This window comes from Euleptes europaea, chromosome 10, assembly GCF_029931775.1.
Source record: "Euleptes europaea isolate rEulEur1 chromosome 10, rEulEur1.hap1, whole genome shotgun sequence".
In the NCBI taxonomy this organism is placed as follows: domain Eukaryota; kingdom Metazoa; phylum Chordata; class Lepidosauria; order Squamata; family Sphaerodactylidae; genus Euleptes; species Euleptes europaea.
The window spans coordinates 70,617,566-70,642,230 of record NC_079321.1 but is presented as its reverse complement, the minus strand read 5'-3'; the positions used below and the strand labels follow the sequence as shown (position 1 = coordinate 70,642,230).

The following is a 24,665-nucleotide window of genomic DNA, read 5'->3' as shown; positions in this document are numbered from 1 at the left end:
AAAAAACACTACATTATGGCAAAAGCAATTTCTTGGAATGTAAATGGACTGAATGAGAAAACTAAAAGGGCCAGAATCTTCAAATATCTACAGAAATATAAATACTCCCTAATTTGCCTACAAGAAACCCATATAGCTTCAAAGCATAAAAAATACTTGGAGAAACAGGTGCTTGGACAAGCATTTATTGCTTCTGCTAAAACTAAAACAAAGGGAGTGGTAATCTATGCCCACCCCAGTCTCTGTCCAGAACTAGTATATAAAGACAATGAAGGAAGAATTGTAATTATCAGAACTAAAATATTGGGACAAAGGACAATAGTGGTTGGAATCTATGCACCCAATGAAGGGAAAAAATCCTTCTATGAAAAATTACACGATCTGATAGCCCAGTACGCAAAAGACCAAATTTTATTGATGGGCGACTTCAATGGAATTATTCTCCCATCTCTGGACAAAAAATCAAAAGCAAAAGATATCAATGATGGATGCTTGCCTAAAACTTTCTTTGCCATGGCTTCAGAATTAGAATTACAAGACATTTGGAGAACAATGAATACAACAGCTAAAGAATATACCTTTTATTCAGCAAGACATGATTCACACTCCAGAATCGATATGATATGGGCCAGTAAATCAATTTTCACGCAACTACGTAAAATTCATATTTTACCTAGAACTTTTTCTGATCACAATCCTGTTACCTTTGAGTGGAACAATAAACAAGCATTTAGATGGCGAATGAACGATAAACTTTTAAAAGACAACAAGATACAAAAGGAATTACAGGTTTTAATGAAAGACTTTTTTGAAATTAACCTTAATGGGGAAACTTCTTTAAATACAGTTTGGGACGCATTCAAAGCTGTTCTGAGAGGTTTTATGATACAGAAACACTCGGCCTGGAAGAAGACTCAATTGCAATTTACAAACAACATACTTTGGAATTTACAAAATTTGGAGCAGAAATTGGTAATGGTAACACAGGAAAAGGAGAGAAGAGAAATTCAAATACAGATTTCTGCATCTAAACACCAATTAAATTTGGTAATAATGGAGGAAATGAATAAAAATCTGAAACTTGCTAAACAAAAGTATTTTGAATATGCAAATAAACCAGGAAAATTTTTAGCAACACAACTGAAGGACTCATTTCAAAAGAAGATTATAACAAAAATCCAAACTGCTAAAGGACCAGTTTATTCAACTTCAGAAATTCAGAAAGAATTTGTTTCATTTTACTCTAAGTTATATCAGAAAGAAAATACTCCAAAACAGAAAATAGATAAATTTCTAAACTCAATACAGATGAAAGCTTTGTCAATGACCCAGAGAGAATGTATTGAAGCTCCAGTAACAAGGGAAGAAATACAAGAAGCAATACTGAGACAAAAAACGGATAAAACACCTGGACCAGATGGAATTACTGCACTATTTTATAGAACATTTAGTGACAATTTAGTTGGATTTTTTGGTTCACTTTACAATGCAATTTTGGACGAGGGAACATCCCCGGAGACTTGGTCACACGCATTTATATCACTGATACCCAAAGAAGGAAGAGATCCAGAAAAAACATCTAATTACAGACCTATATCGCTCTTAAATGTGGATTACAAAATTTTTGCTTCGGTTTTGGCATGTAGGATAAAGCAATTTATTAAGGATCTTATACATGAGGACCAAGCAGGTTTTATACCAGGAAGGCAAATAAAAGACAATGTAAGAATTTTACTAGATTCACTGGAATATTATGACCAGAATATTCAACAAACTGCGGCTTTTGTATTTTTGGATGCAGAAAAAGCCTTTGATATGGTCTCTTGGAACTTCTTGAAACGGATTTTGGATAAATTGAACTTTGGAGATCGTTTTCAGAAAGGTATATCGGCTATTTATACCTCCCAACAAGCTAAAATTTTGGTTAATGAATCAATGTCAGATAACTGCCAAATCACGAAAGGGACTAGACAGGGATGTCCCTTGTCTCCACTTTTATTTTTGTTGGTGTTGGAACCGCTATGTGTGAAACTAAGAAGTATGGAGGACATCCGCGGGCTAAGAATTAAAAAACATGAATTTAAGTTGAGAGCATTCGCGGATGACCTACTGCTAATTTTGGAAAACCCAACACAGTCAATGAATATACTTCAGGAGACTTTGGATGATTTTGGAAAAGTATCAGGCTTTAAAGTGAATCAAGAAAAAACAAAGATAATATTTAAAAATTTATCGGAAATACAACAACAGGAATTTATATCATATACTGGCTGGGAGAAAGCTAACAAAGTTAAATACCTGGGAATTTGGATCACTGCAAAGAATAAAGATCTGTTAACCAACAATTACCTCAAGTTATGGGGTAAGATTAAAACTGATATGATTATATGGTCAAACAAAAAATTGTCATTAATGGGACGTATCTCAACGATCCAAATGAATGTCTTACCGAGGATGTTCTTCTTATTCCAAAATTTACCAATAATATCACAAACAAAATATTTTGAAACTTGGAGGAAAGACATTTCAAACTTCATCTGGCAAGGAAAAAAACCAAGGACTGCTTATAAATACTTGGTGGATCTAAAAACTAGAGGAGGTTTAGCACTGCCTAATTTTCAACTCTATGCTGAAGCGGTAGCTTTAGTATGGCTAAAAGACTGGATGAATTTGTCAAATGTACGTTTGTTAGACTTGGAAGGTTATAATAACTTAAGTGGATGGCATGGTTATTTGTGGTATGATAAAATTAAATTACAAGCAACATTCCGTAATCATATAATCAGGTCCTCTCTATTTCGTATCTGGATGAGATATAAACACATTTTGGAACCAGAAACACCGATGTGGATATCGCCCCAAGAAATGCTAACTTTGCGCCCACTTAGACCAGACAAATTCATTACTTATCAAGATCTAATTAATTGGGAAGGAAAGAAATGCTCACTAAAAGACTTTCAACTTCTTAAGGATGATTTACAATGGCTTCAATATTACCAAATCAAATCAGTTTTTGTACAAGATGTAAAAAAAGGTTTCTCTAAAGAAAAATCTCCTTTTCAAAGGATTCTACTAGACAATAATACAAAGCTGATTTCTAAAATGTATAATCTCCTTTTAACAATATACTGTGAGCAGGACACGATTAAACCAACTATGATCGATTGGGCTCAAAATGTGGGACACGATATTGTTTTAAATAAATGGGAAAGATTATGGTCTAAAGATTTAAAAGGAATAAAAGCACAGTCAGTGCGAGAAAACATCTATAAAATGATGTATAGATGGTATCTAACACCCAAGAAAATTGCAAAGATTTATAAAACGATGTCCCCTACTTGTTGGAAATGTAACAAAGAAATTGGTTCCTTTTATCACATGTGGTGGACCTGTGACAAAGCCAAAGACTTCTGGGACATGATCTATAATGAATTGAGATTAATACTACAAAAGAATATACCCAAAACACCAGAAATGATGTTATTGAGTATGATTCCAGACGACTTAGCAACACAAAGAACCTTTTTGATTTATGCCACAACAGCTGCGAGACTGCTTTATGCAGCGAAATGGAAAGGGCTAGAAACTCCCGAGAAAAAAGACTGGATTGTTAAAATGTTTGAAGTGGCAGAAATGGCAAAACTCACAGCTATTCTAAATGAAGAAAATGATGTTCGGTTTTTGGGGGAATGGGGGGCGTGGATGCATTATTGTGAATATGAGTTAAAATTGGGAAGAATGGAAGAATATTTTCTAATCTGATCCAGAGGATTATTTTTGATTTTTTTTAAATATTGAATAAGCATAATTATATTTACTAACAGATTATGGTTTTTTATATATGGTATTGATATTTTATCAAGATTAGATTACCTACGACGGGATGAACTTTTTATTAAGAGGCAGATAGAGGTGATGGGGAAGTCAAAAAATTTTCCATTTCTTTTTTTTCTTTTTTCTTTTCTCTTTTTTATTATATGATATGGAATTATAACAACTTTAGGTTAGAATTGAAATTCGATATTGTTATAGATGTTGTTTAATGCAATGGAAAATTTCTATCATAAAACCCAATAAAATTTATATTAAAAAAAAAAAAAAAGAAGAAGCGCATGTCTGCCAACACAGTATACTCCTCCTACTGCAGATTACCAATGCTGTTCCTGGGGGTCCCTTGAACTCAGTGGACAGTCTGAGGCCTGCAGTAGACTGCAGTAAGAGGGGGGATGGCAGGAAAGTTCTGTTCCACTAGCAGAACACCACCTTCATAAGAACAGAACATGAGCCTTGCTGAATCAGAACAATGGTTCATCTAGTCCAGCATCCTGTTTCATGCAGTAGCCAACCATTGCCCTGGAGGGACAACAAATTTCTTTTTTTCTTTCTTTCTTTCTTTCTTTCTTTCTTTCTTTCTTTCTTTCTTTCTTTCTTTCTTTCTTTCTTTCTTTCTTTCTTTCTTTCTTTCTTTCTTTCTTTCTTTCTTTCTTTCTTTCTTTCTTTCTTTCTTTCTTTCTCTTCCTTCCTTCCTTCCTTCCTTCCTTCCTTCCTTCCTTCCTTCCTTCCTTCCTGAATATATTGCCCATTAGTTGGGTACCCCTGAGGTCTAGTACTATGAGACAGGGAGAAAAAAACAATCAGTCTATTTTCTCCACCCCATGCATAAACCTTTGTTATCTGCCTTATTTTTTTTTCTAAAATGAAAAACCCTAGACATTTTAGCCTTTCTTCACAAGAAAGGTGCTCTAACCTCTTAATCGTCTTATTTTGCTGCTCTACGATAATCTTGTATGAGTGACCAGAACTGTACACAGTGTCCCAAATGAGGCTGCACCATACTGGGGCGTTAAAATATTGGCCATTGTTTGTGTGTTAAACTGCCAGGAAAGTTGAAACCAATATGTGCATTAACAGATATTTTCTTGAGAGCCAACGAGGTGAAGTGGTTAAGAGCAGCGGACTCTAATCTGGAGAACAGGGTTTGATTTCCTGCTCCTCTGCATGTAGCCTGCTGGGTGGCCTTGGGCCTGTCACAGTTCTCTCAGAACTCTCTCAGCCTCACCTACCTTACAAGGTGCTTGTTGTGGGGAGATGAAGGGAAGGCAACTGTAAGCTGCTTTAAAGCTCCTTACAGTAGAGAAAAGTGTAGTATAAAAACCAACTCTTCTCCTTTACACATTTGATTTGGTTAGTTAGCTTTTGTCTGCTGAAATTTCATTCTGTTGACCATTGGCATGGCCAGATACTATTAATGAGAATATCACTTCATTGATATGGGATGTGTTGGTGTACAAATAAGACTTCTGAGGAAAAATTGCATACAGCCTCTCAAGTCTTGTCATTCGTATTCTATTCCTTTCTGTTCCTAAGGCAAAATTGGGAAGGAATTGGAATGCCATCCCTTGATCCATCTTCATGTAACATGTAAATAATGAGTAGAGGTGATTTAACAGTAATGGGATAACTAGATGAAAACCTCACCTATCTCATTGTTAAAATATTTTATATCTATATAGACAGCAATTCTTCTCCCAAATTTCTTAGGAACTTGAAGAACGTTTGCAGCAAAAGCATTCAGAGGAACTTCAGGCTCTAAAAGAAGCCCACAAACAAGCTATGGAAGCTTTCAAACTAGAAATGGAACAGGAACTGCAGACTCTTCGTTTTGAATTGGAAGATGAAGGGAAAGCTATGCTAGGTACAGTACTTTCATGTTGTTTAAATTTTTGCTTCTGGTCCAGCTGATAGATAATAATTGCTGTCCAATATATAAAAAGTATGGACTGTTTTCCATGTATTGGGAACAGCTAACCTTGTTCAATTGCAAACTGACTAGTTTCAGAGTGGTAATATATTCCCCACAGTGCCCCTTTATTTTTCAGTACAAGCTGTTTATATTTGTGCTGTTATCACCTATTCACAATAATGTTTTTTCTCCTTTAGCAGAAGCTAAACATAGAAATACAGAAACATAGAGCTGGAAGGGATCTCAAGGGTCATCTAGTCCAATCCCTTGCACAATGCGGGAAATTCACAACTATCTCCCCCCCTCACCCCCCAGTGACCCCTGCTCTGTGCCTAGAGGCAGGCAAAAAACCTCAGGATTCCTGGCTAGTCCGGCCTGGAGGAAAATTCCTTCCTGATCCCAGAGTGGCGGATCGGCATCTTTGCACTCAGAACTAAATTATCAGCATGCAGCAGCAATTGATCAACTGAGCATGTAAGAAAGAGCCACAAGAGCCAAGCACTGACGCAACCCTTCCTGCCCTCCCTCTCATAGGCCTAAAACACACGGCCACTTACCGCGGTTTCTGCCCAGGCTCCTCCCCGTTCCAGCCAGGATTAAATGAATCTGGGCCGGGGGAGTATCTGTACACATGACCCATGGCGAAACTGTGCGCTGCTCCATCCATGCAAACAGAAAACACGGGAGCAACGAACTTCCTGGTCGTCGAGCAACGCCCCCTCCCCCTGGTGATTGGTCGATTCACTCTCACTGACCAACCACAGCCTCTGGTGTCCACGCCCCGCTTCCGGGTATGTTGAACGAGCCAGGGATAACGTTTTGGCTCCTCGAGAGCAAATCCGGGTTCATTTTGGGTCGACACATCGCTCGGCCAGCAGCAAATCAAGTGCCGTTCGTTTGCGAGGATTTGATCCTGGGTGAAATTGGGAATCAACAGGGAGGAGCCTGGGCAGAAACCGCGGTAAGTGGCCGTGCGTTTTAGGCCATAGTCTGCCTAAGTTCACAGAATCAGCATTGCTGTCAGATGGCCATCTAGCCTCTGCTTAAAAACTTCCAAAGGAGAGCCAACCACCTCCCAAGGAAGCCTGTTCCATTGAAGTACCTGGCTATCTCATGATCTTACCTCAAAGTTCACCTCCATATTATTTTTCTTTTCTTTTTTTGGCACATTGTATCAAATGTATTCTGTTCTTGTATTCAGTGCAGCTGCACAAATTTAGAGTGGTTGGGGGGCAAAAGCCTGTGCCCACAATTCTAGAGAAGGGAAACATGTTTCTATGGGGGAAACATAATACCAAGACAAACCGGAAAGAACACTGGAAAAGCTGAGCCTGATAGTGTGAAATGGAAGACTAGTGAAAAACATATCTGTTGCTATAGCTGTGTTATATATCCCTTTCCAGTTGGTTAAACCACATTTTCCCCTTTTTTGCTGTACCCAGCTATCTTCACTCAATTCCCCTTATTTGAAATATGTCCTGTTAACAATTGAGAAGGGTTTCTTCACTACTGCTTGCCATGTTTTCAGAGGACAGTATGGGTGCTTCCTTGCATGTGTGATTGCAAAAACAAACAGTTGACCCTTAAATAAGTAAATAATATTTCTAAAATAAAACTTCTTAAAATATCACAAAATAGTATAAAATGTGTGAGGGAGCTATATTGCTTGCCACTAATGTTACAGGAAACAGTTACAGGAAATAGTGATACTTATGTAACTATATTTCACTCAGCAGTATCCATAAGTGCTACCTGGGAAGAAATCAAGATTATTTTTCCAACTGTAAATATTGCTTGCTGTTTTCCAGGAAAAGATTATCAGCCCTAGCACACATGCTACTTTGTAGAAAGGTAGCTGGACCTTGAAAGGCCCTGGAAAGCATGAGTGCTAAAAGACATTTAATATTTAATTTGACATGCAGCATCATTTCATTAAATGTATATTATCATTGTTATGTTGTAAAACCTTTTCATTGTATTAATTCATTCCTTTTCTTGCTGAAGTGACTACCATTTTCAACTAGGGGAGGGAAAATTCGCTGGATAAAAATTGGGTTATTTGCCCTTCCAAAAACCATGAGTACTATATTGTTGTAATGTAAATGCATTTAGTTTTGTTATGATTATTTGCAGTCATTCTGCTTAAAAAGTTCTGTTTGTTTCTATTTCCCAGCATCTTTACGCTCAGAACTAAATCATCAGCATGCAGCAGCAATTGATCAACTAAGGCATAATCATCAACAAGAACTGACAGCGGCTAAAATGGAACTTGAAAGAAGCATAGAGCTCAGCAGGCAACAGGTACATTCTTTCTATAGGGCCAAAACAGCATAAACGTGCTTTTATCTGCAGGTATATGTTATTTGTCCTCTATCTGTTTTACCAACAACAAAGGGGGGGAACTTAACCCTAAAAACAACAAAATTAAGTACCCAAAGTTAAAGAAAAAATCAACATCCAAGGCCAAAGGTTATACAATATAAAGGTTATGTCAATACAAAATATGTATATATTTATTACAGGCTAAAATCAATAACATCTATAAGGCCTTGCAATAGCCTACCAAACTAACTTGTGCGCATGAGCATGTTGGTTTGGTAGGCTATTGCAGGGCCTTATAGATGTTATTGATTTTAGCCTGTAATAAATATATACATACTTTGTATTGATATAACCTTTATATTGTATAACTTTTAGCCTTGGATGTTGATTTTTTTCTTGACCTTTGGGTACTTAATTCCTCTATCTGTCACCTAATCTAGTGCATTTTTATCCCACCCTTCCTTCAAAGAGCTCAGAAGAGTCTACATGTTTCTTCCTTCCTTATTTTACCTCCACAACAACCCTGTGAGGTAGGTTAGACTGTGTGACTGGCCCAAGGTCACCCATGTATTTATTGACTTCATTTATATCCCAAATGGCTTACAATATTCCCCCCCTTTCTTCATTTTATCTTCATGGCAAGGCTGGGAATGTGTGACTATCTTCCATGGCAGAGTGGGGATTTGAAGCTGAGTCTCCCAGATGATAGTCCCGATGCTCTGACTACTACAAAACACTGGCTATCTACTAAGTGATGATTCTAACTTCTCTAGTAAATCTGTTGGTACAGAATATAATATTCAGAGGTTCCTAGCCTCTTGCCAGTTCGTATTACATTTCCTTCAAGCTGGCTGTATTCATTAACTGGATTGTTTTTAGAGTTTGAACAAATTTGTTCTATTTATACCCAATTGCCAGCCATGTATAGGGGCTCGTGAAAAGGTGTGTCACCAGCTGTTTCTTTACCCTCAAAAGCTACCTGAGCTGGTTTCCCCCCACCGTTTTGGTATATTGAGAAATCCCAAGTGTCTAAAGCAGTCATGTCCAAAGTCCGGCCCGGGGGCCAATTGCGGCCCCTGGGCCGGTTTAATACGGCTCCCCAGCCCGTTTTGCAGAGAGAGAAAAGGGGGCACGTGGGGGCTGCACCTGTGCTTTGCATCCCCGACCGAGGGGGCGACGCTTGGGCGGAGGGTAGCCTCGATTGGCTGTCTCAGCCCCACCTCCCGGAATGAAGGCCAGCGAGTCTGAAACCCTAGAGAGGCCACTTCCTTCTTACCCAGAGCCCGCATGTTGTTCTGACGCGTGGAAAAGCAGCAGCAGCTCCTCCCGAGTGAGTCAAGGGGGATCCTGAGGATGGATTGAGGGGGACTCGAGGGTGGGAAAGGTGGTAGTGGGGAAGGGAAATGCAAGGGAGGTCAGAGGCTGGCCCCAATCTGGGAGAGGAAAGACACCCCCCCACACACAAACACCAAAAAGCCTGAGGGTGGGAGGGGCTGCTCCGTCTGGCTCTCCTCTTTCCTCCTTCCTCTCTGCAGAAGGCTGGGGTGGGGTGGGGGAGATGCAGCCCCTTCCCTGCATTGCAGAGGTCTCGCGAGGGATCCAGATTTGCAAGGTAGGTGGGAGGGAGGAGGGGAGAGACTGGATGGGTCTTGGGCGGGGGGATTGTGAGTCAAGGAAAGGCAGGGGGGAGAGGGGGCTGGATTTGGGGGCAGGGAGTGTTTGGAGTCAGACCCCCCAGCAGGTTCTCTCCAAGGCAAGTGGCTGCTTCGAAAGAAGGGATGGGGTGGGGGAAATAAATGACTCCTGGCATGTATCACGTTTGGAAACAAGGTGTGTTCAGATGGGGCTGAGTCTGCAGAGGACACCCGTGTTCATTCCAGAGGTCAAAGCCCCGAGCAGAGAGCAAAGAGGTCAGAAGGAAAGAAGAAAAGTTGGTTTTTATATTCCCACTTTCTCTACCACTTAAGGGTGGCTTACAATCGCCCTCCCCTTCCCCTCCCCACAACAGATACCCTGTGAGGTAGGTAAGGCTGAAAGAGCTGTGACTAGCTCAAGGTCACCCAGCTGGCTTCGTGTGTAGGAGCGGGATAAACAAATCCAGCTCACCAGATTAACCTCCACCGCTCGTGTGGAGGAGTGGGGGAATCAGACCCGGTTCTCCAGATCAGACTCCGCCGCTCTTAACCACTACACCACGCTGGCTCTCATGGGGAGAAAAACTCCACATTCCTCCCTGCACGGGAGATATCAGAGTGTTTGAATCTTGGACTCCATGAGAATGAAAACCAGTTTATTTCCTGGCTCAGATGAGGGGAGGACAGAATACCCCCGGCATTGTTGAAGGGAGATAGTCGACAGTCCCAGAGAGGCACATGAGTGGGGGGGAGGGGGGAGGAAGAGTTCCTGCTCCCTCCCTTCAGAAGGAAGGTTGGAGATTTAGAAGCTGGGGGGCGTCCGGTGAGCTGAAAGGGGCTTTGGGGAAAGGAAGGAATGTAGCCATGGTTTTTGTGGTGCAGTCTGTGGTTATGGGCATAATAAGTATGCCATTTGCAATAAACTTTGCATAAAATAGTTAATTTGCATTTAATTAATTTAATTAAGAATGTCAGGCAAAATGGTCGGCCCTCAGGCATGTTCACTTCATCAAATCTGGCTCTCTTTGAAAAAAGTTTGGACACCCCTGGTCTAAAGGGTAGGAATGGGTCTACCATTTCAGAAAAATAGTATGGGGTTGGAATGTCTCCATTTTGAGTGGAAATTATGGCCTGTATCCAATCACACACATAAGAAACTTGTGTCCTTAAGTTTTTTTTTATAAGAGGTGGTGGGAATTTTGTTCCTTCGGGTAAGTGGACCCTCAGAAACAACATAGTGGGAGTCTGCAGTAAGAGGGAAGAATTAGCAGAAATTACTGGTTCTGCTTAAGAAAGTGTGTTGAAGTTTTTTGAATGTGGCTGGATACAGGCATATGTGCGTGCACTTATAGGGAATATCCCTGGCAGTAGAGGCTGGATGTTGAGTAAACAAACTATATAGATGCTAGGCCTGGACCACAAGGCGGGGGAGGTGCAAGTTGATGAGAAGTCAGCATAACTCTCAGAGCTCAGGTCCCTCTCCTACAATCATTGCTTAGCCTTTCTTCCCCCTCCAAATGACTGCAGGTAAAGTGAGGAAACAGCTTTCTCATGATTAATTCATTGCATGATTAACTCATGATTAATTCATTGCAAGGGAAAGGAAGTCGGGGGCGGGGGGAAGGAGGAAGAAAATAATCCTCGGCCAGCCCAAAATTCCTTGTACTTGCATCTTTTCTAACTTTGTTTTGAATTTGTAACTAGAAAGATAAAGAACAAATGCACCACATAGAAATATTATAAAACATTATTTGTTTCTTGGTACTTTCTTACTAGGAAAATGAATTTGTGTGCCGGATATCAGATCTGCAGGATGAACTGAGGCATCGAGACCACCACATATCTGAACTGGATAAGGAGATACTTGCACTCCATGAAAACATAAGTGCGCTAACCAAGGAACTGGAGTTTAAAGGGAAGGAAGTTCTCAGAATACGTAGTGAATCCAACCAACAGATTAGGTATGAATATTTGCTTCATCAGGTAACATGCTCTAATTAATTAAGTAATCAATCCGGGACATGTGGCACTTGATTTTTGATATGTTGCATAGGATATTTTAGCAGACAGACTCAAAACTGTTGCATCTCTGTGAGTCATTTGATATCTGCTGACCTAAGCAATACAGTCTGAAGTTTGAATTTATCACTCACATGATACTACAACTTGCACAGTTCAGACACTAGCTGTTTATTCTGTTTATTGGTTTATTTGCAACATTTATATCCCACCTTTCTGCCCAGTCTTGGCTACCAAGGCAGCTAACAAAACCAAGTGGAACAAAAATACATCACAGAACTAATTGAAATCAAAACTAAAATACATTTATAAAACACAGACAGCAATGAAAACATAAGGCAAGAAGGAGGGCTCATTGAGGAGACAAAAAGGTCTTCACCTGCTGGCAGAAGACAGTGATTGAGGCAGATAGATAAATATCCTTGGTGAAGGGATATCACAACTTTGGCACCATGGTGAAGAAAGCCGTCTCTTGGGTTGCCACCTGTCTGACCTCAGACAGTTGGGGCACTAGAAGCAGGGTCTCAGAAGATGAGTGGTTGGGTAGGTTCGCATGGAAGTAGGCAATTCTTAAGATATGCTGGTCCCTAACCATGTAGGGCTTTAAAGTCACCAGCATACCGAACTGCGTCTGGAAACAAACTGGGAGCCAGTGTAGATTAATGATTTGGCCCCTATGAACCACTCCAGTCAACATCCTGGCTGTAGCATTCAGTACCATTTGAGATTTCTGAACACTTTTCAAGTGCAGCCCCACAAAGTGCAATGCAATAATGTTACCTAAATGTTACCAGGGTCATGTACCATAGTGGCCAGTCATTTCCTGCTCAGGGAAGTTTGCAGCTGGCTAACCAATGCAAGGTGGTTAAAGGCACTCCTGGTCACCACCACCAGCTGCTTATCCAGAAGTTGGCCCAAGTCCAGCAGTACCCCCAAGCTATGGACCCGCTCCTTCAAGGAGAGTATAACCCCATCCAGGACAACAGTCCTTCCACTTACAAGTAGGACTTTCATCTTGCTGGGATTTGGCTTCAGTTTCTTAGCCCTCATCCACCACAAAACTGCCTCCAGGCACCGGATGAGGCTTTCTACAGCCTCTCCCTGGGTTCAGCAGGACGTATGTCCATCCACATATTGGTGATAACCCAGCCCAAATCTCCAGATGACCTCACCCACTAATTTCATATAGATGTTAAGGAGCATGGGCAATAAAATGGAACCCTGCAGAACTCCATAGTTCACAGGCTGCTGCTGAAGCGCAATCTTAAAATACCCTTAAGAATATTTTTGTTTCAACACATTTGTTTGTTAAGCATTAAAGGAGATGATCTTTACTGAAATAAGCTAAAAAGCTAAAGAAATGTTCATAGCAGAACTGGATTTTGTAACCCTTATCAATGCTACTACTGAACAAAGCCTTGGCAAACATGGCAGGAAGTCAAGATGAACAAAGCTGATGTAAAAATAACTTTTTTTAACATAAAACAAATTAAACAGGCTGCATGAACAAGATTTATACGAGAAACATGAGAGAGAGCTGGATGTCATGACAGCAGACCACATCAGAGAGAAACAAAGCTTGCTGGCAGATTTTAATAAGACCCAAGAGCTGCTGAAGGAAATTAATTCAGCTTTGCAAGTTTCGTAAGTTTTATTACATTAACCAATTTCATATGTGGGCTGCATTTGAATGGAATTATCTATACATTAATAAATAATGACTGATATTTGAGAGGCTTACATATGTAGAATACCAAGCAAGAGAAGTTTAAGCCTCTTTTTAAAAAACAACAGCAACACTAGAACCCTAGTATAGCCACCAACTTCAGTGGAGACATTTGGGTCTAAAATGAGTGTATGATTGGACCCACAGACTGAGAATTGAGAAACAGCTGGCCTGTAAGCTCAGTCTTGTAAGCAGACCACCCTTTCTAGCCCCTGCAGTAAGGGACTGGAATGCTGCCCTGATTAACAGGCACTCTAATTCTGTATTGAAAGGACTGCTGTGTATTTAAAAACTTGTTTAAAATAACAGAAGTCAGTTTATAAGCTCCACAAACAGGAACAACCCAAATTCTTGGTGAGCCATCTTAATTATTAAATAATTATTGAGATGAATAGAAGGCTCGTCTTTAATACCTTAAAATGGGAAATTATTTGTATGTGTTTTCCCATTCTATCATTGTGAATTGATCAAAAGCAGTGTGGTAGTACTCATTTCCAAAGTATTTCTAGGGTTAAGGTTGATTTCACTGAAAGCTGTCTGGGAATGTATCTCTTTGGCTGCAGAGTCCTTTTTGTCCCTTTCATGTCGGTTTCTTTATCTCCTTCTCTGTCCTTGCCCCTGTGTTGTTGTCTTTGTCCTACTAGTGCAATAAAGAGTGGAAGGGAAAAAAGGATATTCTGATAGCTTTGCTTTTATACAGAAGAAGACTGTAGAAGGCAGAGCTCAGCGGTAGACTTTCCCTTCTTTAAAACAATTATTTTTCACATAAAAATATATTAAAACTGTCATTGCACATATAAAACATTTTGATTAATAGTTCAGCAAACAGGTATCATAGACTACTTTGTTTGTTCTCCCTCTCAGTTTATATTGTGATAATACAATGATATACATAAATTATATGTATATCATTATGTCATTATGTCTATGAGAATGGTAGGCTAGAACACTTTCAGGCATGCCAGATTTCAGTGGAGGGTTGTTTTTTTTTCATGGAACATTAAAAATTTGATTTCCCTCCATCACTATCTGTAGCCTAAAGGGAGCCCACCAACAATTCTATGTCATGGTCTGCCATTTCTGTAGAGTAGCTCTACATCATGGCAGAAGAGTCAATCACAAAGATCTGGCCTGTATCTATTGGGGTGTAAGTATATAGGCCATTAGAGCAGAACTTCCATTATATGGGTATGAGCTAGCGAAGACATGGGATGGGTACACTGGAGAGTGTGAAGAAGACAACTACAGTCCTGATTAACTACCACTACACCTAGGTTCCACCCACATTGGCCTAAGCCTCTGGTGTATGAATATGATCATTACTTCTCTAACAAAGCTATCCTAAGTGGGGGTAGTAGAGGGGCTCCCAGGGACGGCGCAGCCACACCGCCTGCTGAGCGGCTTGCTAGCCTTGCATAGCAGGCCGCAAATTTAATTCCCCCCAAGCCCTGTGGAACTGCCATGCCACCATTTTAGCCAGTGTAACTTTGTGCCGGCAAAAATGGGCATTCCTGGGGCAATAGAGCTTAGGGAGCTGATTAAAGTCAGCTGTATCCCCCAGGAATGCCCTGGGAATGCCCCTTTTGGTGCCAGTGGAGGCCTCTGTGCTGGAGGAGCACTGCCACCAAGACTGCACTGGAAGAGCACTGCTGCCGAGGCTGTGCTGGGGCCTGAGCCTTGCGCTGGTGCAAGTGGCCCTGTGCTGGTGTTAGTACCCATTTGCATGGCAAAAGTGGCACTAACGCCAGCGCAGGGGTCTTGCCAGCACCTAAGGGCATTCGCCCCTCCCCCCCAGTCAATTGCTCTGCCCATATTACTTCAAGAGCTTAATATAGTACAAAAGCCTACAATCCTTATTTTATAGCATGCAATCATTTGGAGATGTCTGTTAATTGTACCCTTTTAGAGGAAATATGGATAGTGATTAAACACATCACAGGTTATGAATCCTAAGATACTTTTGTTGGAATTCTTCAAGAACTATATTGTTTTGGCTGATACAGAACTAGTCAGTTTTATTCAGCAATTGGGAGTCAGTGTTACTGGGATCAGTGGAACTTTCTTCCTAGTAATTATATTGAGGCCTGTAGTGTTGTGTCTTTGGTATGCTCAGTGTTAAGTTGCTAGGAACAAACTGTTTAAAAATGGAAAAATGATCATTCAAATATTACATGTTTATAGATCAGTGTTGCATGCCAGTATCAAATGGAAGTAAGTAATCTATGATATGACTTTTAGTGTTAACTGAGGATATCAAACATCACATTATACACAGTAACCACATAACTGTTCCTTCACAGGCATTTTAAAATGTTTGCTTCCAGCACACACATTCTACACTGAATAGTTCAGGACTATTCTGTTTACACTGGGTTTCATTAAGTTTCCCCCTACTTTTCCAGAATGGATTTGGATCTTCGGTCTATTCAAAATCCATCATCTGGCCACATGGCACAAGGATAACTTGGCTTTATGCCCTGGGTTATGCCCTGATATTTCACCCTTTTTTATAACAGATATTAACTCTATGTTATGCCTTAATATATGTTTTTAAATGGGGACGTAATAAAAAAGAACCAGTCACAGCCTCGAACTACTGTAGGGATGCCTACTGAAAAAGCATGGAAATCAAAGAACCCTCCTTTAATAACAGTCTAGTATAAAAGGATATGGACAGTCACAAATTTAAATAAATTATTATAAAAGAGAAGCCAGTTAGATTTATAAAGAATTGGGGTTTGTTTATTGAATGTTGGAATGTAAATTTCTTGACTCAATGCAACTATATCCAATGTTTTCTTTGATATGAAAAGAGCTGTAGGAGTTATAAAACCTACACAAAGTGGCCCTTTTAAACTTTTCACACAGACTACCAGTTAGCCAGAGGATAACATCTTAGTGCTAGATTGTGAGATGCACTGAATAAACTGTTGCTCATCAACTATCATTCAGCTGAGCTTGAATCCTAGGAAGTAATATATGACAGAATCAAATATCTGCCTCTGAAAACTGCTCCTTTAAATATGTAAATTACATCTAGTTCAAGACTCTTTCAGAATAAAACTTGGGCTACCTAAATGCTAGGACTTTTCCAAGGCATTTCTCCTGCTTTACAGACTTTTTTGAAAATTGAAATAGTTTAAATGTTTGGTAGAAACAATTTTATTATGATAGCTTGGACAAGATTCATGGCACATAAGCACCACCTCATTCTTGTTTTCCCCCACCCCCGAATAACTTCATGTCCAGGGTCATGTGTGAACTACCCTTTAGACTTATGATGATCTGTAATTATGGCCCTTATGTTCCAATCAGTAATGTGATTTAGTACTAGAGAACTGCAGTTATATTCAAAAATTGTGTACCTTTCTGCAAATGCAAGGCTTAATTTTCTTGGGGTCTTCCGTATTGCTTTTTATGTAAATTTATGTGCTTATTTTTCTCTCTCCTTTAATGCTTCTTCGCTGTGTTTCATTCCTTTTCATTTTTCTTAATTGCGATTTTTCTTTAGTGTTGTACTGTTAGTGTTAAACAGATTCTCAAGTCAAAACATAGAGTGGTCTGATAGTCCAAATTTTATTGAAGACATAAATATTGCCTGCAGCTCAAAGGCCCAGGCATTTTCATAACTCCTGTTGCTGGTTATGACAGATGAAGCTGAGCCGACTATTTTGTTTGTCGTAGCCAACAAAGGGAGAGCCACTTTTGTATGTAAGAGGCTGCATCACAACCATTATTGTTTGTCTCTTTATTGAATGTATTTGATCATATACTATTACAGCATTATAGCTCAATTTTGCTTTATTATAAACCCATAGTTAATGTTTTTGTCTCCTATAAAGTTTAGAAGAAATGGAAGAAAAATATCAAAACAGAGAATCCAGGCCAGAAGACTTGCAGCTTATTGCAGAATTGAAAGACCTGATTGCTGAGAGGGATCAGCTGATAAAGAAACTGATTGTAAGACAGTTTGATGGTCTTTTCTGGTATGAGCATGCCAAAGGCTACTAACATTTGTCTAATCTCCTGAAAAATAAAGATTTCTTAACTTGAAGTTAAAGCAAAAATTTCCATAGAACATAGACTTTCTAGAGATTGCATATATCTGAAAGAAAAATCCAAATGATTGTTACTCAAAATATTTCAAATTTCATCCACATAAATGCCATACATCCCTTTGATTTTTATGTTAATTAAACCCAGTTAATTTACTAGATAATCATCTGGATCATATATAAAGAAATGAGGCTAAGCTGGAGCAAGAAACAAGACTTTTAATAATCTAATGGTCCCTGCTGTTGGGTTTAACATTTTAGGGGCCTTGGTAAGCACTCTAAAGGAGCCCTCTTAACATGAATGAGGTGGGATGCAAAAACTAACATTCTCTTACAGGGCCTCTGAATATCTGAATGCCCTGTTAAAAATGAAAATGGAAGCATTGTTGAGACTGGTGAGCCTTTTGCTCATCTAAGAGCTCCAGCAACGCGTGATTTCATCACCCATTTCTGTGAGCCCCTGCATCAGCAATAGTCACTGATACGCTTCTGTACTAAACTTCTGACACTAACAAAAGAATCACACTTGATGACCTAGAATCAGGACTCTATCCTAGTCCTCTACAGTGGCTATGGTTTTCCTCTTCTATGATAGTAAAGTAAGGCACAGTACAGGAGGGTGGATTGGGATATAGATGGTACCAGTAAGTAGGTTTCTAGAAGGAGTAGCCTACTTTTATACTTCACATTTTCATATGCAATTCAGTGCCTTCATATTTGAGGCTTGAGGGATTACTTTCATATTATCTGACCAGGGTGTCTTATTGTTTCCAATGGCTGATTCAGGATGTATGATTTGGGATAAGAAAAATGCCATTGATGGAATAATCTGATATTCTAAATAGATTTATGTTTACTAAATGGAAAGTTGAAGAACATAGAACAGAGCCAGCTGGGAATTCTTGTACACAACTGTCTTGGTGATATTTTAGCATCATTGATGCTTCTCAGGGTGCTTCCATGCTAGGGTGATTTTTCAGGATTGTCTGGTTGCTGATGCAATTCTGTGTGAAATCACCTTTGCATTGAATAATGAATGAATAATGCTGGATAGGGATAATGCAGTACCTTAAAAAAATTCTCCTGGCCAATCCCCTCCTCTCTGTCTAAAAGGTATGTTAATTTGTGAAGGGGAATGCCCCTTGCAGTCATCAACACTTGACAGAGTAATTGAGTAGCACTTGGATTACTACCCTTGGATTACAAGAGACTGCTTCTTATTAAATTCAAACAATGGTTCAAGCTGAGGCCTTGCTAAAAATTATGGAAGCATTTCTCGCTGAGTACTTAGTCAAGCTGCTTGTAGCTTCAAAGAGCCAAATAAGGGAGATGGGAGGCAATGCAAGTGTCAGTCAGGCCATTACGCCTGGCAGTTTCAAGGCCACAAGAATCTAGGAGGATACATTCAGGTCATGAGTGGGAAAAGGTGTTTGCTTAATTAGACCCGATAAAGCTGCAGCATATCTGGTCTAATGGGCAAACTCACCTGATTGGTTGAGTCACTTGGTTAGCAAAATATACTTGATTGGTCAAGTTACATAATTTGCTATACATTTGATTGGTCAACTAGAATCAGGCTAGTAGGGGACACTGAGCATAAAGGAAAGAGCTTTCATTCTAGTTATAAATTTACTGAGCATAGTTGAAACAGTTCCTATACCACCTCATGGTCATAAGGTCCTTTATATGGTGCACAATGACAAAATGCACAACCACGGAAATTAATTAATCAAAATCAGTAAAAACCAGTAAAACCTGCAGCAGTAATACCACTAAAATAATGAAAATTAAAGCAGGAACAACAACAGATTTGTAAAATGTGGTTAATTAGTTAAAATTCAGTGTGGTGTAGCTGTTAAAAGTGCTGGACTAGTAGCTGGGAGACCCAGATTCAAAACCCCACTGTGCTGTGAAAGCTCACTGGGTGACCTTGGGCCAGTCACACACTCTCAGCCTAGCCTACCTCACAGGGTTGTTGAGAGGATAAAATGGAGAAGAGGAGAATGATGTAAACCACTTTGGGTCCCTACTGGGGAGAAAGGTGGGGTATAAGTGAATTAAGTAAATAAATAGTTTTATTGTTTATTCTTTATCAGGATGACAAGAAATTCTATCAACTGGAACTAGTCAATAGGGAGACTAACTTCAACAAAGTATTTAATGCAAGTCCTAATGTTGGTGTTATTAATCCTCTGGTGAAGGTATGTATCACAAATTTAATGTTACACTTGTGAAGATGTTGATAATATTCCCTATAAAAATTTGCTCAAAATCCAGCTCAACTGTAACTCACAGTATTCAAATTAATTAGAAGTAGCAATAAGCTACCCAACTTCTTTCCAGAGCTTGTTAAGACTTAGTTCAGATAAATTAAGACTGCCCCTTTACTGCAAATCTTTGAGGAGCTCCTTTCTAATCTCTCCATTTGTCTTTTCTACACCTTGGTCTCAGTGCATTTCTAGATGAGCTCTGCATTGTGCAAGGAATATGCCATTATTACAAAGGTGTTATACGGGATCTAAATGCCTTTCTCCTAGCTCTAGTATGCCTGCATAGGGAAAATGTATTTTGGCTCGATATATAAAGAAGATAATTGTTCATTTTTGCAGAAGTGATAAATATTATCAGTGATACCACCAGCTCACCTTTCTGTAAGTCTCATTGTTAGTAAGAATACTTCACTTTGAAGCATAGATTCACACCTGCCATCTAGTGTGACGGTCTTATACTTCCTGGCAAGGAGCTGAAATAATGCTACCCTAAAACTAATACTGAGAGAAGGCAACAGAACTTGTAATATGAAAGGTTTCAGTTGCATTTTTCCACACAGGGTCGGTGAGCAACCTGTGGTTTCAATCCAAAGGGAAAAAAATTAAGATAAATGCTGCTTTTAAAAAATATATAAAATTAGAATTATCAAGCTTAACAACCCCTGAGCCATTTATATCATGACCCATTAATTGCTTGATAAACTACCTGTTGTTATAATCAGCCTGAGGATACAAGTCCAAGGTATGGCCTCAAAATTCATGGCTGGTTTGATTTAGATGATACTTCTGTCACCTGCACTGATGAAAGTAGCAAAATGTTGAGTGCTTTTTTAAAACAGGAAGAAGAATGTTCAACAAAAATGTAAAAGATGTTTTCCTCACTAACACAGTTGGTCCTGCTCTCTGCCCAACTTGATGCTGTTGACCTAGAATCAATCTTGGGCAATGCTGAAATGGTATGGGGATGGTGAAGTGATATAAGCCTCTTTCCTGCTCCATGCAGTTAACCTCCAGTGTGAACCAGACATTCTGTGGAAGTTCATGCAAATTCCACATCCTTTTTGAGCTGGAAGAATCACATGGACTGGACACTGCATGGATTGGAAGGCTTCACATCACACTGGAGGGAAGAGGTTCACTCCTCCAGTACAATAATTCATTGCTACTCTGGCGTAATGTATGATCTCAGGCATTGCCTTAGGAGCCACTGTGGCAACCTGTACGGCACTGCACTGAACAAATTAAAAAGCGTTTTACAGCAGAATTGATTAGATCAGGGAAATGATTTAAATTAAAATGAAGGTTTTAGTCTGATTTAAATATTTTGGGGGAAGTGTCCCTCCTTGTTTCTTCAAATCTCTTAGGAGTGAAATTTACTGCACCAGAAGCTGCTTGCAATCTGGTAAATTTTATCACCCTATAACATTATATGGGATTGGGGAAGTGGCTGCAATTAGACTTGGAATTAACTGGCTCCCTCCATCCCCACATGAGACCCATTATGTTTGTCATGCTACCAAGGTTGGTATCATTATGCCAGGACAAGTACCATGGGGAAGTAGCTCCATGGCTTTTCAGAAGTAATAATCTGTAGACAGCCTAAAACTCCTAATACAATTTAAAGCTAAGCAGGCAAACAGGTGGTAGCTTTCAAGCTTTCTGTAGAAAATAGTGTAACTTCAGCAGAGGCAGATTAAAAAACAAACAACTTAACCCTTATTACCAGGTATAAAAAAAACACACAGAGACAAAACCTCAAGCACTTTCCTCATCTGTACTAATGTATGGGCCCTTCCTTACATTTGTTATTTTTAATGCAGCAAAAGAAGAAGAATGATAAATCAGCAAACAGGTTTGTGAGTGTCCCCAATCTAAGTGCTCTGGAATCTAGTGGAGTGGGCAATGGACATCCTAACCGTCTGGACCCTATTCCTAATTCACCCATCCACGATATTGAGTTCAACAGCAGCAGACCACTTCCACAGCCAATACCACCCAAAGAGCCCAAGACGTTTTTGAGGTGAGCACTGCCTCACCAGTTCCCCCCCCCCAACCGTGAGAAATTTTTCAGTTTATTTTTAGCTGAACCACACATCTTAAGAACAGCTCATGAGTATAAATTTTATTGTGGGATTTTAATTTTCATATTATATTTTCAAACCTCTTTACAGTATTCCTTTCTATTGAAAAATTTGTTAAAATGTGAATTTTTCCTGCCTACGAAGCCTTGAATCCTTCTTTTAAATTGTAAGGAGCTAAACTATCAGTTTGGTTCATGTGTTTTCAATTGTTTACATTTATGAACAATTGTGTTAAATGTTTGTGTTATTGCTAGCTCTCCTTTAAGCAAATGTTGTAATCCCTTATTAAAACTTATTATTGTGTGATGGTGTTTCTTACCCAACAAAACAGTTCTATGTGTGATGAATGTATGTTCATTTACTCCCTTTCCTTACCTCAGATAAATTATTTATTTAAAGTAAGCTTAGAATTCAGGGGCTATGTGCATGCATTAGATGTTTAATGCTTCAGCATTCAAACACTAAAATTTGAGGGTTTTTAGTATTAGGAATAAGTAGACTAAAATAAATTAATAATGTTTTGTGTTTTGGAGAGAATAAAAGCTCTGTCCGACTTACTTTATAATTTTACTTTGATGCATTTGTCAAATACAGTTGGGGGAGGGGAGGTGTAATAAGGTTATAAAGTAATTAGGCTTTATTTCTAAAGGCAAAATACAGTTCCTTTAAATGTTTAATGTTCCTTATTTTTCCCTATGCATGTGATATGCATGTATATGCTCAGACATCATTAGCATGCATGTGCATGAATTTGTGGATTATGACGCTGGAGTTCCATTGCAAATTATTTCGTGCCTTGTATTGCCAAAATATCTGGTAGGGATTATTTTCATAATTTTTGTAACCAAAGAACTTAATTTTATTAAAGCATTAAAGTTCGTATAGAAAATAATTCATCAGCGTTTGCTTGGGAATTACATTTGTAGGTAAAAAGTGTGCTTGCTTTGCATTGAGTTCCTTGATATAATGTATCCATCCCATGTGCACGAAACTATAATTCAGTTTGAGTTACAGAACATTTAAAATGTCATTGTTCATTACTCATTAGTCTATTCAGCATGTCTTTTAAGAATATGATGCTTGCAATCATAATTCTGACAACTAATTTGACCAGAAGAAAAGGATGCTAAAAGAGGACCTTCAAAAAATCCAATGCTATTTTTTTTTTACTAAAGCAGCAACCCCATTCATTTTTTCTTCAAAATTTTTCCACCTTGTCATATGGCTTAGTGACTTTGTCTGTACTGCTGATGCTCTCTAATGGAGTGGATGATTGGAGGTAGAAAAAAAGGGACATTAAGCTACACCATATACTAGTTAGGTGCAGTACTTAATTTATGGACAATGTGTACTATGTCAGTTTCTCTGTGCTTTTTCCAGGCCTTTTGCATTTTCACTATTGGTTGCAGGTTAAATTTCTCTTTTATCTTTATGAATTTAGCCCTCTTCAGACTGAAGCTTCCCCCATGGCTTCGCCAGATCCCCAGCGCCAGGAATGGTTTGCCCGTTACTTCACATTCTGAGAGATTATTTTTGTGTGTGGCACAGCGTGGTGTGGAATGTTCATAAGAGCATGACCTTAAACTAAACCCTTATGTGAACAAGCTTTCCTGTAATATGTCAAACACTGTGAATGAGAAAGTATTTGTCTCTGATTTGAAAATGCACTGTATTTTACGTGATATTTGTTGGAATCACTTGACATGGTAAACAAATGTGCTTAATGACACTTATTTTTATTTAAAATGGAAGAGTCTCTAAACTTTGTAATTACTGCATAATAAATTTTCATAAAAGAAACTTAATGCTTCCCCCCTTTCCTTTCCTATAAATATGTATTTTCTTTGGTTTCAGGAAAGGTTTTCCCCTCCTAGCTCCCTTCTGAAATGCAATCAATTGCATGGTTATTGTATATCAAAATAAACTGTCAACAGTTTTACAAAAAACCAGACTGTTGCAAGATATGTTTAAACCCTTCTGTTTTTCTTTAGTTATCTTGTAGAACTGAACTTTGGAAATTGTGTTTATTCTAAAAGTGGTGAAGAATGCAAAATCAATAAGTCTATAGTAGCATAGCTGGTGGCCTTTAGAGCCGAGTGATTTTTGTTAAAACCGTAGTAACAAAAATGGCATCCTTATTTATTGTCCACAACTGATCTGCCCTCTAGTAATTATGATTAATATATTTTAATGTTGGATTTCATCACAACTTTGTCATAAATGTTTTATAAATACCTATAAAGACAATGCTGTTTAGAACATTTGGGGTACTAAACTATGTATTACTGTATGAATGAAAAATCACTTATGGAAATCTGCATTTTGAGGACATAATCATCCTTTGGGCAAAACTCAGGCTTTACAAAATAGTGCTAAACTAATTATGCATAATAAAGCATGTAAACCTTTCATTAAAGCTCCAGCATAGTTAATTTACTAAGAACAATGTTTTTCCACAATGAAATTAACCCAGGGACTACATGACCTTTTTCATAGGGAGAGTGAGCCTGATTTTCCACTCTTATTACACCTGTCTACAGTTGTGCAAATCCTCTGGCAGAATAGATGTAATATACCGGCAAATCTGGTTTACATACTTTTGTTGATGTTAATTCCAAGATTACCACAATGTTACCAACATTGGTAATCTCAGGGAAAAAATTTTGTTTTATGAATGTACTTTAAAACCTGATCTTTGTATCTTTAAGTGGGGAGGGGGTTGCTTGATTATTTTAAGTAAGATTTTTATCCTTAGAGAAAAAGATCGCTCTTAATTATTTCTGCTGATGCCATGACTGCGTCTTCCCATTATGCA

The 24,665-nt window shown here is 38.9% G+C and overlaps 1 protein-coding gene across 1 annotated transcript in view; it reads left to right on the top strand.

The window, feature by feature from the left end:
• The window catches only part of FAM184A (family with sequence similarity 184 member A), a 115,043-nt gene extending 90,833 nt beyond the window's left edge, over positions 1-24,210 (top strand). Inside the window, exons 11-18 of the mRNA XM_056856950.1 lie at positions 5,542-5,695; positions 7,917-8,044; positions 11,476-11,660; positions 13,216-13,362; positions 17,287-17,404; positions 19,596-19,700; positions 21,590-21,789; positions 23,292-24,210. Of these exons, the coding sequence (XP_056712928.1) occupies positions 5,542-5,695; positions 7,917-8,044; positions 11,476-11,660; positions 13,216-13,362; positions 17,287-17,404; positions 19,596-19,700; positions 21,590-21,789; positions 23,292-23,373 (1,119 nt within the window). The 3' untranslated portion in view covers positions 23,374-24,210. The remainder of the gene's footprint in view (positions 1-5,541; positions 5,696-7,916; positions 8,045-11,475; positions 11,661-13,215; positions 13,363-17,286; positions 17,405-19,595; positions 19,701-21,589; positions 21,790-23,291) is intronic.
• Positions 24,211-24,665: the final 455 nt, after the last annotated feature.